The 18,185-nt window shown below is 39.2% G+C and overlaps 1 protein-coding gene across 5 annotated transcripts in view; it reads right to left on the bottom strand.

Moving 5' to 3' along the window:
* The window catches only part of TTK (TTK protein kinase), a 42,069-nt gene extending 33,639 nt beyond the window's left edge, over nucleotides 1-8,430 (bottom strand). For all 5 annotated transcript variants that reach the window (XR_016038488.1, XM_055433157.2, XM_055433159.2 and 2 more), the window contains exons 1-8: nucleotides 7,970-8,430; nucleotides 6,686-6,826; nucleotides 3,697-3,919; nucleotides 3,235-3,341; nucleotides 2,704-2,847; nucleotides 1,180-1,294; nucleotides 947-1,019; nucleotides 762-856 (exon numbers count right to left, since the gene is read on the bottom strand). Coding sequence is in view for 4 of the 5 variants with exons in the window: in XM_055433157.2 (XP_055289132.2) it covers nucleotides 762-856; nucleotides 947-1,019; nucleotides 1,180-1,294; nucleotides 2,704-2,847; nucleotides 3,235-3,341; nucleotides 3,697-3,919; nucleotides 6,686-6,824 (896 nt within the window). In the remaining variant the exon portion in view is untranslated. The remainder of the gene's footprint in view (nucleotides 1-761; nucleotides 857-946; nucleotides 1,020-1,179; nucleotides 1,295-2,703; nucleotides 2,848-3,234; nucleotides 3,342-3,696; nucleotides 3,920-6,685; nucleotides 6,827-7,969) is intronic.
* Nucleotides 8,431-18,185: the final 9,755 nt, after the last annotated feature.

The raw sequence follows: 18,185 nt of genomic DNA, 5'->3' as shown, positions 1-18,185 counted from the left end.
AGAGCTTAACCTTGACATCCAAAATGCTCTTTAATATCAATATTCAGTCAAACCTTAAGTATAATAAGCATTTAAGTAGAGAAGACACCAGCTAAAAACAATGTTTTATCTCTAAAGTTTACTGGCAAAATGATCTGTGGAATCCAGGAGTCTTTTCCATTAGAAATAATGTTATGAACAGTGGTTAGAGTTAAAAATACACCAGAAAAAGGAAGACCCTTAGCTAAGCTGGATTACGAGATTCTCATTTTTCAAACTGAAGAAAGGAGAACACTTCAGATGTGGTGGACAATATTTCATCTCTACCTACCCTGCCCCACTTCTTGAAGCCCAAGGCTCATAAGCAAATGAGTGAGTTAATCATTTTTCCTACCAATAGCTGCGTTTTCCTTGAACTAGCCACAAAGAAAATTGTTTTCAGACTTCCCACTCACACTTACACACACATTAGTGTGTCTTACCAGAGAGGCTACCATAAGCAATTCAAATGTCATGAGTTTTTACTGCTAGGCTAGTCTGTGCATAGTCCTATAAGTTTCATATTAACTTAATACTTTTTCTTTTATGTTTCCTAACTTTTCAACAGTTGCTTTAATGAATATTTTTAATGAGAGAAAAAGCAAAATAAAGTCATATTTCCCACTCATTCCTCATTCTAAATAAAAATGTACTCATAACTACTTTTATGTAGTAAGAGACTTTATGATCATTTTGCCATCAGTCTTCAAGTTTTGAAAACAAAAATTAAAACTCAAACATACCTTTTAGTAAAATGTGGTGCAACTGAAACATCCGTCTTCTCAAGGGAATCCGGGCTACTTAGAAGGTTAACTGGGACTCTTCCAAATGGGCATGACTAAAAATGTTTTGGAAGATTAAGTAACTAACTAGGAAATAAGCATAGACCTTACCACTACTGCTTTAATCAAAGTAAAAAATAACTTACCCGTTTAGCCTTGTTTGTTTGTTTCAAGGGATTTAGATAGCCTATCTCTGTATTTTGAGGGGGGATGTTCTCTCTAAAGAGAAAGAAAGAAAAGCCGATTTTTAAAAGAATAATATTGATACAAGCATTTTCATCAACTGCTAAACACTATTATAACATGAAAACATATATGCAGATGTATAAATGATATAAATGTATGATGAATATTTAAAAAATGAATTCAGTTTTCTTACCCATATAAGAACCGGGCTTTAGTAGTTTGTCCTTTAGAATCACAACTGATGTTCCTATTCTGTAAATGTCCAAGTGTATTGGGAAATGGTTCTTGCGCACTTGATACTGTAGATGCTGTAAACATTTTGAAACTATAATTAAATTTGTAAAGACATAAAGAATACACACAAAAAAAAAATCTCATAAATAATACTTTAAAAGTCAATTCATAGTAAATATTTGTCCCCAAATAAGATATTCAGATATGAAGATGCTGTGATGCCAATTATCCAATGATATTTCATAACAGTTTCATAATTACATAACTGTTTACCCAGAGTAAAGGCACGTTCCTTATTTCTAACAGCAAAAAGTGATTCGCTGGCCTAGATCAAGTTTGTTTGGTTTGTTACTTATTTGCCTGCCTTGGGTCTTCGTTACCCCATGTGGGATCCTCACTGCGTCATGCAGGATCTTCCCCTGTGGTACACGGGCTCCAGAGCGCACAGCGCTCAGTACTTGTAGCTTGCAGGCTTAACTGTCCCACAATATGTGGGATCTTAACTCCCTAACCACGGATGGAACCTGGGTCCCCTGCACTGCAGGGCAGATTCTTAACCACAGGACCACTAGAGGAGTCCCTGTTTGTTTTCTTAATTGAAATACAGTTGATTCACAATGTTGTGTCAGTTTCTGGTGTACAGCAAAGTAATTAAATTATACATACATACATACATATATACATATACACACACCTTTTCATGTTCTTTTCCATTACAATTTATTGCAGATATTTAATATAGTTCCCTGTGCTATACATTGGGACCTTGTTTTATTTTAAAGTGTATATTTTTTTGGTAGATGCTAATTTTATTTTTACTTATTTATTTTTTGGCCATGCTTTGTGGCATATGGGATCCTAGTTCCCTACCAGGGATTGAACCTGTATCCCTGCAGTGGAAGCAGAAGTCTCAATCTCAAGACCACCAGGGGAGTCCCAGTGCCTTACTGTTTTTACTGAGTTGTTTTAATGTGTTACTAATTAAGGAGATCAATCCTGGGTGTTCATTGGAAGGACTGATGCTGAAGCTGAAACTCCAATACTTTGGCCACCTCATGCAACGAGTTGACTCACTGGAAAAGACTCTGATGCTGGGAGGGATTGGGGGCGGGAGAAGGGGACGACAGAGGATGAGATGGCTGGATGGCATCACCGACTCGATGGACACGAGTTTGAGTGAACTCCGGGAGTTGGTGATGGACAGGGAGGCCTGGCATGCTGTGATTCATGGGGTCACAAAGAGTCGGACACGACTGAGCAACTGAACTGAACTGAATTAGAGTTTGACTGGGGAAAAAAATGCCAACAAGAAAGTAATGACTTTGTTACTTCTGCAAGTCTCACCGCCTTTACATCTAAAACTTAATCTAAGATTTTGATCATTCTAAATAAAAAATATTTTTCTATAAAATATTATACTGAATCCCTTTTTTTGCAGGACTAAACACCACAAAAAAGTATTAGCACACACAAACATATTTACCAGATAAGCTCTTCCTTTCCTCCTCTGAAAGCAGCTGCTTTTTCTGAAGGTTTAAATTCCGAATGGCAATTTCCAGCATTTCAAGTGGCACTGCTCCGCATTCCACAGCTTTATGAAGAAGTTGCTTACTTTTTTTGAAATTACCTAACAAAGTAAAAAATAACAGTCATTTTAATGCAGTAACCTTTACTCCCCAGATACATATTCTTCAGAACCTAGGAAAGAAATTTTAAAGTCTCAAGCAAAAATATTTATTCCAAGGCTCACACATTTTTTTTAATAAGCAAATAAGCAATTTCTCACTTCTGATAACAATTCATGTCAAACAGTTTAACTTGTGTAATGTGCAAGTGAAAGGGCTAGTATAACAAATATTTCATACACTTATACTCAGGTAGCATCCTTCCCTGAATTTTCATCTGATCAACTTTCAGGCCTTTTACCTCATTATTTCTATTTCACACACATGATTTAAGTTACAATAGGAAGTTATCTTTTACTTAAAATTTGGACTTGACATTTTCAGATTACCTTGTGATAGTTCAAACTGGGCAAAAGATATATGCACGAAAGCAAATTTCTTGCAGTTTGCTCTGGCCATCTGGAAGTAGTCACGTGCATCATCTGGCTCTTGAATACTGAAATAAAGATTTCAGAGTCAAGTTTTAAGAAAAAGAACACAGTTGCCTGTTTGATAACTCCTCATTCTATTTTCCAGAAGACACAGAATATTGTTTTCTGTCTGTAAAATTAAATAAGTTAATTTTTAAAAAATTTTAGGTGGAGTCTACAGTATGTAATTTTGTGGAAATATGTACACTGTAAAGAAAGTTTACAAATTCACTTGTTAATTATAAACAAAAAGACCTGGTAAAAAAATATTAAACTTCTTACAAGTAGTTCTGACAACATGTTTTCATTTTACCTTTGGGTGATATAGTTATGTGTTATGTAATGTAGTTAGCTGAATACAGTTAAAATGCTAACACTTACGCTTTTAGTTCAGCAAATCTCACTTGAATCCTAGCAAAACTCTCATTTTGGCCATATTTATCTGGAGGAAGTGCTTCAATTGCTTGGTTGTAACGACCAATCAATTTATTTAAAAGGGCATCATTTAAAGGGACACTGTTTTTCTCCAGTTTGAGCAACAAATTCAACCAATCCTCTGGGTTGTTTGCCATCATCATTATTTGGTTAACAGTTCCTGAGTTATCTGAATGAGGGACAAAATACAGCAAAAAAAGAAAGTCATAAATAGCAAATTGCACTTTTCTTTTCAATTATAGGTAATCATTTATACTCTCAGTACAAATGCACACAAACTCCTTAAAATATTTTTTAAAACTTTAACAATTCATATAAATATAATCAATTTATTTACTGCATTTATATCTTTTAAAAGGGTATATTTTACTGTAAAAAGCTGCATATTTTGAAGAAAAGAGAATTTGGAAATGTTTATGAGTAGCTTTAAAATACCATATGCAGTCTAAGAAAACTATCCTGTAGCAGTATAATTTTATTTTAGCATCCTAACAAGTCAAAGAAAACCTAAGCCTCTCCTACCACCACCAGTACCAACTTTCGTGGAAAATTCTTCATCAATGACTTATTAAAAATTTAGAAATGTATGGTCCTAGTCCTAACATAACCTTCTTAACAACCTTATCCATCCAATATTATCTCCATATTCCTCAATTTACTTTTCAATCAATCAAACAAAACCAGTTTACAGAAGATAAGCAACTCATATGGTCATTTTCTTCTCCTTCCAAGTTACCCACATTTCTCCATAATTTTCACATTGTAATTTATTTTAAATATTCTTTGCTGTTAATAGATTTTAAAAGACAACGTGATTTAATGTCAGTGTCCTGTTCAGGTTACTTTAGTCATTACTAAACATTATTAAATTTAGATTTTTAAGAGAAACTATCATCCCTTCTATTTGTTTCAGTTACCTTCAACGAGGGCTAAATATTTGCTTTTACAAACAAAATTACTGCTTTTGCTTTTTACTAAAACATAACAGATTCAGAACTTTGTTTTTACCCATAATCTGTTTTGATCTTAACTTCACTTTCCAGTTTCATTTCCCATCACTTTCCTAACAAGTTTGCCTTCAAGTTTTCTAAAAAAGTCTTAAAAAATGCAGATGTATTTCTCATTCACTGTGCTCTCTCTCCCTGTTCAAAGCCTCCTGTCTCTATTATGTCAGCAGTCATTTGACCTAAACATGTATTATAATGCAGTATGGTAAATAGGTAAATTCTTCTCATCTAGAAACCAGGTTTAACCTTACTCAATATTATGTCTTATATCCCACTTATCAACATGTTAGATATTCACAGTTTTGAGCAAGCTAAGCATTTTAAATAGGGACTCATCTACCCTGTTGTAAATAAGCTTTATTGTTAAGTCATGTCCGACTCTTTTGTGACCCCATGGATTGCAGCCTACCAGGCTCCACTGTCCATGGGATTTCCCAGGCAAGAATACTGGAGTGCGTTGCCATTTCCTTCTCCAGGGGATCTTTCTGACCCAGGGATTGAACTCACATCTCCTGCATTGGCAGGCAGATTCTTTACCACTGAGTCACCAGGGAAGCCATAACCTTCATTGGTGCTACTTAAATACACAAAATAAAGTGTTTATTCTATCACCATTAAAAACTTTGCTTAACAGCAAAATGATAAGTTCCTAAGTTGTTTCAAGGAATATGACCTGCCATCATGACTATTTATATGGATAGGTTCTTCCCTTTGCTTTCCAATTCCTCATCCATTGAATTGTTACTATAGATAAAACAAAACTTATCGAAAGGTGACTTTTTCAACAACCTAAAATATAGTAAAGAGTTCAGCTTCTAAGCTAACACTTTTCATAAAACTAACACATTAAACTTTGGGTATTTTCACTCATTCATCATTCAAAGAATATTTTAAGTACCCACTACTTGCCAGGAACCATGCTTAGTTCTGTAGATAGAGCACCACAGATAAAAACCATGCCCTCATGGAGCTCACATTCTAGTGGAGCAGACAGGCAACAAACACATGACTAAAGGAGATATGACATGAACTTGGGCAAACTCAGTGAGATGGTGAGGGACAGGGAAACAGTTCACGGGGCAGCGGAGAACTGACCCTGACTTGGTGACTGAACAACAAGGAGATATGAGGCAATTACTGCAGTGGAGAAAAATAATGCAGCAGGCTGCTATCTTAAACGGGTGACTTAGGACCTACCGTATAGCATAGGGAATTCTGCTCGATGTTGTGCTGCAGCCTGGACAGGAGGGGAGTTTGAGAGAGAAAGGATATATGTGTATGTGTGGCTAAGCCCATTTGCTGAAACCATCACAACATTGTTAATCAGCTATACCCCAATTCAAAATAAAAGCTTTAATAAATAAATGGATTAGAGAGGGCCTTGCTGAAAAGACATTTGAGCAAAAACCTGAAGAAGGTTTAAGAGTGGGCAGGGAGTAAGAACAAAGCACGGGGGTAGGGGTTGGTCCGACACACAGGAGACACAGTAGGGAAGCCACTACGGCTGAAACAGGATGAGCAAAGGAGAACAGGAAAGAAAGGCTGGCAGAGTGCTGGGAGGTAACAGAAAGGTTCCTCACATCATACACTGTGTGGTTAGCCTTAAATTTACACACCGTTTTATTAAGCTGTAATTAGTGAGGCTTTCTCAGATTGCGGCAAAATATGGGGGGAAAAAAGGAGTACCTATTGATGGCAAGCATATCAGCAGAAATGACAGCTGCCAATAATGGAAGACTTAAGAAAACCACCTTTGAGCAAACTGTAATAAATAGTCTCGTTTCCTTTTTTATCAAAGTGGAAAATTGTGGAACTATTTTCACACAAAAGGATTAAAACATAAAATGTTTGTGCTCTCATTGGTGAGCATCAATCAGTTAACATTTCCTTCCTCTACCTCAGAGGGCACGCAAAACAACGCAACTCACCTGTAGTATCAGTGGAGGCTTTATTCAAGCTTAGCTCATCAGTAAGATCTTCATTTTTAAATTTATTTTTAATATCTCTCACTTTGCTCATTATGGAATCAATTGTCAACTCTCTGCCACTTAACTCCTCAGCCTCCATTTCTAAGAAAAAAAAGAAATCAAACTACTCATAATTCCTACTTTTACTAGCATTAAAAAAAAAAAAATGTTGCAACTAGCCTTTTAGAACCCAGGAGACTAAAACATCAGTTAAACGAACACATCTCAACACAGGTATTATCAGGGTGGTATTTGTGAAGCTATGTGCACAAAAACAATTGCATGCCTTTGTAATCTGTAGCAAGGTTTCCGACAGCTAAGTATTCAGTACACTCCTTCTTTCCACCAGAACTTCAAAAGGGCATTGCACAACAGGGAAGTTGCTGCCCCCTTTCAAACTTTCTTCTACGCCTTCCTTTCACTCTTTTTCCAGAATTATTTTCTCTGGGCCATCTGCAAATTCAGTCTTTTTTTAAAAAAATGTGATAGCATATTTGCCTGGATTCTGGTAGAAACATATAGGCATAAAAAAATCCTTTCGACAATGATAAAAACCATTCCTTTATTCACCTGCTTTATGTCAGTAAACTTGCGCGTTGCAAGTGGTTACAAAGCAGAATACATACAACATCACAGCCCTTTATTCACAAATGGGATATCAGCAGGCTTATTCTTCTGTATATCTGGCAGAAAGGTGATGTGCTACCTTAATCATTCCCTATACCAAGAATCTACGGTATCTGTACAGTAATGCGTACTTGTTCCATCTCCACGGTGTTGATGTTTGTTAAGTCCACAAAGGGTCGGCAGTCTTTCTTCCCGTCAATGTCATCTCTGTGATGATTCTCACACCCATCAATCCAGTAACCCAGGGTCACTGATATCAAAGCCGCCCCCGACCTCGAGTATAGTTAATGAAAAGGAGCGACAAAGCGGGTGCCAGGTATCACCCCTTGAAGCCAGGTTCCAAAGGTAACTGTCAGAACCAGGGCCACCGGCTCCTCTCCCGGTTCTAAAACACCACATAAGAGCAGGAGCCTCCCCCCAAAGCCCCTGGCAGGCCCCTTCTCCCAGCCAAGTCCATACACCTACCTCTCGCCTCCCGGGTCCTCGACAAATAAACCCCCGGCACTAACAGGAGGACCGGCGGGGGTAGCGGGCCCGCCCCTCCCCCTGCGGCCTGTGAGCCCCACCCCACGTCCTCTGCCAGGCTCGGGAACCTCCCGCCTCGTCCCCACCGCTCACCGGCCGGCGCGGCTCGGCTCAAGGGCCCACAGACCCCGGCCGCCTCCGCCCCTCCGTTCGCCGCCAAGGTAGGACTCCGCGGAAAAGCGGAGCTGAGAAGAAAAGATGGGAACTCCAGCCCCTCTCCGCACACACGTTTGAATTTCCCCGCCGCTACCGACGCGGTCGCCTATTGGCCAGTGTTGGCCACGTGGAAGCGTCTGTTGTGATTGGTTGGTGCGCGCCGGCACCGCCCCTTTTCCTGCGACCCTCGCGGCGGGGGTCTTCCGTTCTGACTCCACCGCCTCCGTGCGTTCCAGGAGCCGATAGACCAGCATTCCGGCGTCTTCCGGTTTAAAATGCAGGCCAGGGTTTTGCCCCAGAGGGAGCCACCCTAGGGCAAAGTTAGCCGGTGAGAGGGAGATAGGCGCGCGCAGACGCTGCTGTCGGCATCAGGACCTTAAAGGCGCCTGGTGAGTCGGCCTCCGCCCCCTCCGCCGCCTCACTTATAGGTCCTTCAGGGTCCTCGGTGCCGGAGGATGTGGTAGGGAGGGTCGCTCTCAATGCCTTCAGCCCTGCCGCCAGCTCAAAAGTCTCAGTGCTTTTTGCCCTTGAGTTTCCACTAACCTTAGTCCTTCCACTATCCTTAAATGACGCTTTGCCTTTTCTTTAAGCCACGGTCCTCCCATTTTGTCAGAATTCAGCGCGGAATACACACGCCCATCGAGATTCTACGCTTGAACTCGCCTTATCAGTCTCCCTCCGAGCCTGTCCCACTTTAGAGCTCAAGTGCCCTCCGGGAAAGGGCACCTCCCTTGTCATCTCCGCGAGGGCTGGCTTGGCTGCTAAGTGCCTTTGAGGTAGGAGGCAGTGCTTTTTCTCCTTCTTGAAAACAAGATGCCCGTTGTACGAGCAGAATGACATGCTCTATGGTAGGAGAAGTTGGTCGGTTTTGTGTACGTGTAAGAAACTTAACTGAAGCTGTCCCTTGTTAACTCCAAAGCTGGTCTTCTGAACCCTCGCGTTCCCAGCTCTTGACTAGCCACTCGACCAGCCTGAAAGCCCTTCCTTACTGAGTACATTTTTTTTAATACCTCTGGCTCTGTATTTTTGTTTCATCAGAGCAAAATGATTTACTGTATCTGGTTGGCTCATCCCTGCCTTTGCATTGTTGAGTCCAGCACCTGCTTTTGCTGCTGCTGCCGTTGCAGGGAAAAAAGGCAGTCTGTTGGAACTGTTTCTTTGGCTTGCTTTTCCTTGCTTCTGTTAATATAATCATACATAATGGATTATCTCAGAGAATCTTGCCCTTCTGCCTGTTAAAGTTCCTTTGTTCAGAGACTTGTCCACCTCTAGATGGCAGGAAGGAGGAACATACACCCTGCTTGAGGCCTGCCATTCTAGGAGATAGCTGCAAGATTAATGGCCTTTTTATTTTGTTTCCTCACCTCCCCTCATCTCTGATCAATAAAAGAACCTGGTATCCAAACCCCAACAAGATGGTTATTTTGAGACATTAGTCTGCCATCTTCCAGGTCAGTCAGCTCTCGGAATAAAGTTGTATTCCTTGTCTCATCCCCCTCTGCAATTCATTGGCCTGTTGTAAAGCGAGCAGAGTGAACTTAGACAAGATAACTTTAGTCCCTAAGTCATATCTTATTCTTTTGTGACCCACCCCCCACCCCCCCCACCCCCGCCACCCACAGACTGTAGCCTGCAAGGCTTCTATGCCCATGGGCTTTCCCAGGCAAGAATACTGGAGTGGGTTGCTGTTTCCTTCTCCAGGGGAATTTTCCCAACCCAGAGAGCCTGTCTCCTCCTTGGCAGGTGGATTCTTTACCACTGAACCACCAATCTTTGTTGAGCTCTTGAGCCCAATCCCAAAACTTGCATTTTTCTGAAAATACTACTGCTAACACTTTACAATGATAGCCTCCACTCTTACGTTTTAAAATGCTATCTACACATTAATGACTCCCAAGCATATTACTCCCTCAGCCCTCTCTCCCCTGAACCCCAGATTCATATCCACTTACTTAACATGTCAATGTAGATATTATAGATATTTTAAACTCAAATGTTCAAAATAGCCCCTAATCTCCCCACTTTCAATCTGCTTCTTACAAAATCTTCTCTGTAAAAGACATTGATATTTTTAAGCCCAAAACTTTGGTGTCATTCCTAATCCCACATCTAATCCATAAGCAGATTGTGTCAGGTCTAACAAGGTAATGTTGGAATCCTACCACTTTTCTCTGCCTCCACTACTACTGCCCTAGTCTGAGACACCTTCACCACTCACCTGGTCATGGTAGTAGCCTCCTGGCTGGTCTTGCTTCTGCCCTCACTTCAGTTTGTTCTCCAGCAGAGCAGAGTCAAGTTCAGTCAAGTTGCTTATTGCAACTGAGGAATTTCTTTATAATTTTATAAAGAATTATAAATAACAAAAAAATATAAATTTCTTTATAATTTTCTTTAAATTTAATTAATTTTAATTTAAAATTATTTTAAATAGTGCAATTATTGGAAGTATTTTAAGTGTATTGGAACCACCAGAGAACATCAGTCTACTTTTTCAACTGTGAATTTTGTGAGCTCTCAATTCAAATGAAGTACTTCCAAAGAGAGTTTAATTTGTGCTGTGAGTATACGCACTAGATTTTGAAGATTTAGTATGAAAAAAATAATGTAAAATATAGATAATTTTAAAAATATTGATCACAGTTTGAAATGATATTTTGACATATTGTCTTAAAATATGTTGTTAAAATTAATATCCCCAGTCGCAGACCAGAGGACACTAAGATTTGCCAAATAAAAGCAAGATGGTGTTATGGATTGGATCCTGGAACAGAAAGTGGACATGAATGGAAAAACCGATGGAACTCAAGTACTAAGTAACTAAGGTTTAGTTAATAGTGGTGTGCCAGTGTTGGTTTCTTAATTTTGACAAAGGTACAACAGTATATGAGATCTTAATAGAGAAATGGAGAGAGGCATGTACGTCAATTCTCTGCACTACCTTTACAACTTGTGTGTAATCAAATTTTACTCCAAAATAAAAAAATTCTTAAAATTTGGAGTTTTCAAAGGAAAGGAGGGAGAACTTAAGAATATATTTGAAAGAAGTATGGCCCCAAATTGTTAAAATATGGTAAAGGCTATAAACCAGCAGATCGAAGAAGCTCAACAAATCTCAAGCACAAGAAACTTAATAAAAGTTACATGTAGGCACATGATTAAATTGCTCAAAACTAGTGACAAAGTCTTAAAAAGCAACCAGAGAGAAAAGACACATACAGAAGAAGAATCATAAAGCTAATAGAAGACTCCTTATCAAAAACAGCATAAGCCCAGAGACAATGGAGCAATATCTTTAAGATCAAACAAACCTGAGATACATGGCAGATTTGACTCCACACTGCTGCAATAAAGCAAATATTGCAATAAAGTGAGTCACATAATTTTTTGATTCTCAGTGCATACAAAACACATATAAACTATTAAATGTGGAATAGCATTATAATTAAAATACTTTATTGCTAAAAGTACTAACAATCCATCATCTGAGCCTTCAAAAAATCATAACCTTTTTGCTGGTTGAGGATCTGGCCTTGATGTTGAGGCTGCTGGCTGTTCAGGATAGTTTGCTGAAGATTGGAATGACTATGGCAATTTATTAAGATAAGACAGGGAAGTTTGATAAATCAATTGACTCTCACTTGAGTGAATGGTTTCTCTCTTCTCTGCATTATCTGCATGCAATGCTGTTCGTTAACATTTTACCCACAGAACTTCTTTGAAAATTGAAGTTGGTCTTCTCAAGTCCTGCAACTGCTATTTCAAATAAGCTGATGTAACACTCTGTTGTCAGGAATTCCCTGGTGGTCCAGTGGCTAAGACTCCATGCTCCCAATGCAGGGGGCCGAGTTTCAATCCCTGATCAGGGAACTGCATCCCACATGCTGCAACTAGGAATTCAGAAGCTGCAACTAAAGAGCCTGCATTTCACAACTACAATCCAGTGCAGCTAAATAAACAAATAAATAAATAGGGTGCTAATGAGTGTGGGGCTTCTTTTAAAACTAAACAAACACTCTTGTCATTTTAACCATCTTTAATAACATCTTAACCAGAAGTAGATTCCGTCTCAAGAAACCACTTTATTTGCTCATCCTTATGAAGCTAGTTTTATCCGAGTTTTATCTTGAAGTTACAGCAATTCTGCCACATCTTCATACTCCACTTCTAATTCTTGTTCTGTTATTATTTCTACCACATCCATAGTTATATCTTCTACTGAAGTCGTGAGTCTGTCAGTCATCCATGAGAGTTGGAATCTTCCAAACTCCTGTTAATGTTAATATTCTGACCTCTTTGCTGAATCATGAATGTTCTTCATGCCGTCTACAATGATGAAGGTTTTCAGTTTACTTTGCCCAGATCCATCAGAGGAGTCATTATGGCAACTACAGCCTCATGAAGTGTATTTCTTACCCACAGACCTGTGCCTAAGACTTCTGAAAATAAGACTTGAAAGTCAAAATAACTCCTTGATTCATGGGCTGCAGAATGGATGTTGTGTTAGCAGGCATGAAAACAACAGTAAGCTAATTTCACATCTCTGTCAGAGCTCTTGGGTGACCAGGTACATTGTCAATGAGCAGTAAAATTTTGAAAGGAATCTTTTTTTTTTCTGAGCAGTAGATCTCAACAGTAAGTTAAATATATTTAGTAAACAGATGTGTTATCATCCAGGCTTTGCTGTTCCATATATAGAGCACAGGCAGAGTAGATTCAGCTTGATTCTTAACAGCCCTAGGATTTTCTGAATGGCAAGTGAGCACTGGCTTCAACTTAAAATCACCAACTGCATCAGCCCCTAACAAGGGAGTCAGCCTTTGCTTTGAAGCATTGAAAAGACATTGACTTTTCCTTTCTAGCTATGAAATTCCTAAATGGCATCTTTTTCCAACAGAATGCTGTTTCATTTACATTGAACATCTGTTTTTTAATGTAGCCACCTTTATTCATCATCTTAGCTAGATCTTCTGGATAACTTGCTGCAGCTTCTGCATCAGCATTTGCTGCTTCACTTTGTACTTTGATATTATGGAGACAAGTGTCTTTCCTTAAACCTCATGAACCCACCTCTGCTAGCTTTTTTTGTTCTACACGTTCCTAACTTCTCTCAACTTTCACAGATTTGAAATAATTAGGGCATTGTTCTGGATTAGGCTTTGTCTTAAGGGAATGTCAAGGCTGGTTTGATATTCTATCCAGACCACTTTCTCTCTAGAGAAAAAGCAGTGAGACTGTTTAAAGCAGTAAGACTGTTTTTCTTTCTTATCATTCATGTTCACTAGAGCAGCACACTTAATTTCCTTCAAGAACTTTTCCTTTGCATTCACACTTGGCTAACTCTTGGTGCCAGAGGCCTAGCTTTGTTTGCCTATCTTTGCTTTTGACATGCCTTTCTCACTAAGTTTAACCATTTCTCACTTTTGATCTAAAGTGAGAGACAAGAAACTCATCCTTTCACTTGAATACTAAGAGGCCACTGTAGAGTTACTAATTGCCCTAATTTCAGTATCATTTTGTCTCAGGGAATATGGCGATCCCACAAGAGAGATGGGGGAACTGCTGGTTGGGAGAGTGGCCAGGACACAGGTTTATCAAGTAATTTTACTATCTTATATAGATGTGGTTCATGGCACACCAAATCTAGTACAGTAGTACAATAGTACACCAGAGATCACTGACGACAGATTACCATAACACACAGTAATGAAAAAGTTTAAAATATTGCAAGGATTATCAAATTGCCAACATCTGCTGGATCATGGAAAAAGCAAGAGAGTTCCAGAGAAACATCTATTTCTGCTTCATTGACTATGCCAAATCCTTTGACTATATGGATCACAATAAACTGGAAAATTCTGAAAGAAATGGGAATACCAGACCACCTGACCTGCCTCTTGAGAAACCTGTATACAGGTCAGGAAGCAACAGTTAGAACTGGGCATGGAACAACAGACTGGTTCCAAACAGGAAAAGGAGTATGTCAAGGTTGTATATTGTCACGCTGCTCATTTAACTTCTATGCAGAGTACATCATGAGGAACACTGGGCTGGAAGAAGCACAAGCTGGAATCAAGATTGCCGGGAGAAATATCAATAACCTCAGATGTGCAGATGACACCACCCTTATGGCAGAAAGTGAAGAGGAACTAAAGAGCCTCTTGATGAAAGTGAAAGAGGAGAGTGAAAAGGTTGGCTTGAAGCTCAACATTCAGAAAACAAAGATCATGGCATCTGGTCCCATCACTTCATGGGAAATAGATGGAAACAGTGGAAACAGTGTCAGACTTCATTTTTTTGGGCTCCAAAATCACTGAGATGCTGACTGCAGCCATGAAATTAAAAGACGCTTGCTCCTTGGAAGGAAAGTTATGACCAACCTAGATAGCATATTAAAAAGCAGAGATATTACTTTGCCAACAAAGGTCTGTCTAGTCAAGGCTATGGTTTTTCCAGTGGTCATGTGTGGATGTGAGAGTTGGACTGTGAAGAAAGCTGATCGCCGAAGAATTGATGCTTTTGAACTGTGGTGTTGGAGAAGACTCTTGAGAGTCCCTTGGACTGCAGGGAGATCCAACCAGTCCATTCTAAAGGAGCTCGGTCCTGTGTGTTCACTGCAAGGACTGATGCTAAAGCTGAAGCTCCAATACTTTGGCCACCTCATGTGAAGAGTTGACTCACTGGAAAAGACTCTGATGCCGGAAGGGATTGGGGGCGGGAGGAGAAGGGGACAACAGAGAATGAGATGGCTGGATGGCATCACCGACTCGATGGACATGAGTTTGAGTGAACTCCGGGAGTTGGTGATGGACAGGGAGGCCTGGTGTGCTGTGATTCATGGGGTCGCAAAGAGTCAGACACTACTGAGCAACTGAACTGAACTGAACTGAAGAATTATCAAAATGTGACAGACAAATTTGAAGCAAGCAAATTCTATTGGAAAACTAGTGTCAATAGACTTTCTCGATACGGGGTTGCCACATACGTTCAATTTGCTTTAAAAAAAAAAAAAGCAATATCTGAAGCACTCTAAAATGAGGTATGCCTATACTGAAGAGAGAAGATTATCAATCTACAGTTGTATAGGCTATGAATATAGTTTTCACTATGAAGGAAAAATAAAGATGTTTCAGACACCCAAAATTTGAAAGCATTAAGCACCGGTGGATTTGTATAAGATCTATTAAAAGAAGTCCTTCAAACGAAAAAATTCTGAATCTAAATAAAAACCAAAAAACACTGAAGATGGTAAATAGGAGTACATATAAAAGACATTTTTCTTACTTTAAAAATCTTTTTAAAATATACAAAGCAAAAAAATAATAACAATAATAACATGTTGTTCAGTTCAGTCGCTCAGTCGTGTCCAACTCTTTGTGACCCCATGAATCACAGCACACCAGGTCTCCCTGTCCATCACCAACTCCCAGAGTTCACTCAAACTCATGTCCATCGAGTCAGTGATGCCATACAACCATCTCATTCTCTGTTGTCCCCTTTTCCTCCCGCCCCCAATCCCTCCCAGAATCAGAGTCTTTTCCAGTGAGTCAACTCGTCGCATGAGGTGGCCAAAGTATTGGAGTTTCAGCTTTAGCATCAGTCCTTGCAGTGAACACCCAGGACCGATCTCCTTTAGAATGGACTGGTTGGATCTCCTTGCAGTCCAAGGGACTCTCAAGAGTCTTCTCCAGCACCACAGTTCAAAAGCATCAATTCTTCGGCGATCAGCTTTCTTCACAGTCCAACTCTCACATCCACACATGACCACTGGAAAAACCATAGCCTTGACTAGACAGACCTTTGTTGGCAAAGTAATGTCTCTGCTTTTTAATATGCTATCAAGGTTGGTCATAACTTTCCTTCCAAGGAGCAAGCGTCTTTTAATTTCATGGCTGCAGTCAGCATCTCAGTAATTTTGGAGCCCAAAAAAATAAAGTCTGACCTTGTTTCCACTGTTTCCATCTATTTCCCATGAAGTGATGGGACCAGATGCCATGATCTTTGTTTTCTGAATGTTGAGCTTCAAGCCAACCTTTTCACTCTCCTCTTTCACTTTCATCAAGAGGCTCTTTAGTTCCTCTTCACTTTCTGCCATAAAGGTGGTGTCATCTGCACATCTGAGGTTATTGATATTTCTCCCGACAATCTTGATTCCAGCTTGTGCTTCATCCAGCCCAGCGTTCCTCATGATGTACTCTGCATATTAGTTAAATAAGCAGGGTGACAATATACAACCTTGACATACTCCTTTTCCTATTTGGAACCAGTCTGTTGTTCCATGTCCAGTTCTGACTGTTGCTTCCTGACCTGCATACAGGTTTCTCAAGAGGCAGGTCAGGTGGTCTGGTATTCCCATCTCTTTCAGAATTTTCCACAGTTTATTGTGATCCATATAGTCAAAGGCTTTGGCATAGTCAAAAATTATTGTTTATTTAACCTTTGGGGGATTTTTTTTTTTTTTATTCATCTGCTGCTTTTCATTCTCTTTTCTTTCTTTGACAATATTTCTTTCTGGAACTCTCTTGCTTTCTCCATGATCCAGCGGATGTTGGCAACATGTTGTTAGATTTATACAAAAGATAAACAAACGACACTAAATGCAGTAAGGCCGGGGAAGGGAAGGTGTTTTGCTGAAGGTTTTTTCTACTTTATGTCGAATGGTGCACTATCACTTGTGATAAGTTAAGAATGCATTCTATAAACCTCAGCAGTCTACTACTGCAGCTATTAGCTACCAATAGTTCTTGACCACTTGAAATGTGACTAATTTGAAAGGAAATTGCCTACAAGTGTAAAATGCACATTAGATTTCAAAAGCATAGTGGAAAAAATAAAATGTCTCATTAATAGTTTAATACTATTATGGGTTGAAATGAAAATTTGAATATATTGAATCAGATTTTTTCAAGTATTAAAGTTAATTGCACCTGTTTTTAAACTTTGCTTAATACAACTGTTAGAAAAATTATAAATTATATATGTGGCTAACATCTTAGATAGTGTTGTTAAAAATTCTAAAGCAGTAAAAAACAGTATTAAAAAAACCTAAATTCAGTAAAACACTGAAAACGAGGTAAAACTAAACAAGCAGACAAGTAAAGTTAAAAAATTTATGGCTAATCAGTGAACAGAAGAGGAAAAATCAAAATATTCAAGTAATAAAAGATGAAGCAGAAGTCAGGGAGAAAAGACTAAAACAAGAGAAAATAGAATTAAATCTACTCTATCAATAATCATATTAGGTATACATGATTAGGTATAATCATTATATTTTATAATAGATTATTATTTATTATAGATTAGGTACATATTAGGTATACATGATTTATTAGTTATACATGATTAGGAATACATGATGCTGAAGCTGAAACTCCAATACTTTGGCCACCTGATGTGAAGAACAGATTCATTGGAAAATACCCTGATTCTGGGAAAGATTGAAGGCAGGAGGAGAGGGGATGATAGAGGATGAGATGGTTAGATGGCATCACCGACTCGATGGACATGAGTTTGAGTAAACTCTGGGAGTTTGTGATGGACAGGGAAACCTGGCGTGCTGCAGTCCATGGGGTTGCAAAGAGTCATACATGACTGAGCGACTGAACTGAACTGATACATGATCCAAACACCCCCTGGGAAGGATAGAGATTTTCATACTGAATAAAGAAGCAAAGCCCAATTATCTGATGCCTACTATAAACCCACTTTAAATATGAAGAAACAAGTAGGATAAAAATAAAAAATGTAAAATGATATACCATGGCAACAATGCTAAGTGCAGAACTAGAAAGACCTAACTTGGTAGAGGTCTATGAAAACAGATGTAAGGATTTTCAGTTATTGAGCTCTCTGATCATTTAGGTCTTTAACCACGGATTTAAGATATATTTTGAAAATGTTCTCAGACATGGATCCAGAGCAGGAACTTGTCAGAAGTGAGTAAACCTGTCCTGTGGAAGTCTGCCAGCCTTCATTCTGTCCCGTTTTCTCTGCCCTGCTTCAGGTGGCAGCACTTCTGCTGGTATATCTCATTCTTATTGCTGGCTTCAGCTGAGGTGGCTGATTAAATCTGTGAGTAATCTTCATATGGAGATCCTGTCCAGGTACAGGTCAGGAACTGGCACTCCTTCAGGACACACTTTCTCAAATTTGCAGT

Source organism: Moschus berezovskii, chromosome 10 (genome assembly GCF_049115385.1).
Source record: "Moschus berezovskii isolate FMDL1 chromosome 10, NW_MosBer_1.0, whole genome shotgun sequence".
Lineage (NCBI taxonomy): Eukaryota > Metazoa > Chordata > Mammalia > Artiodactyla > Moschidae > Moschus > Moschus berezovskii.
The sequence above is the reverse complement of the archived record's forward strand: the minus strand, read 5'-3'. Positions and strand labels throughout refer to the sequence as shown.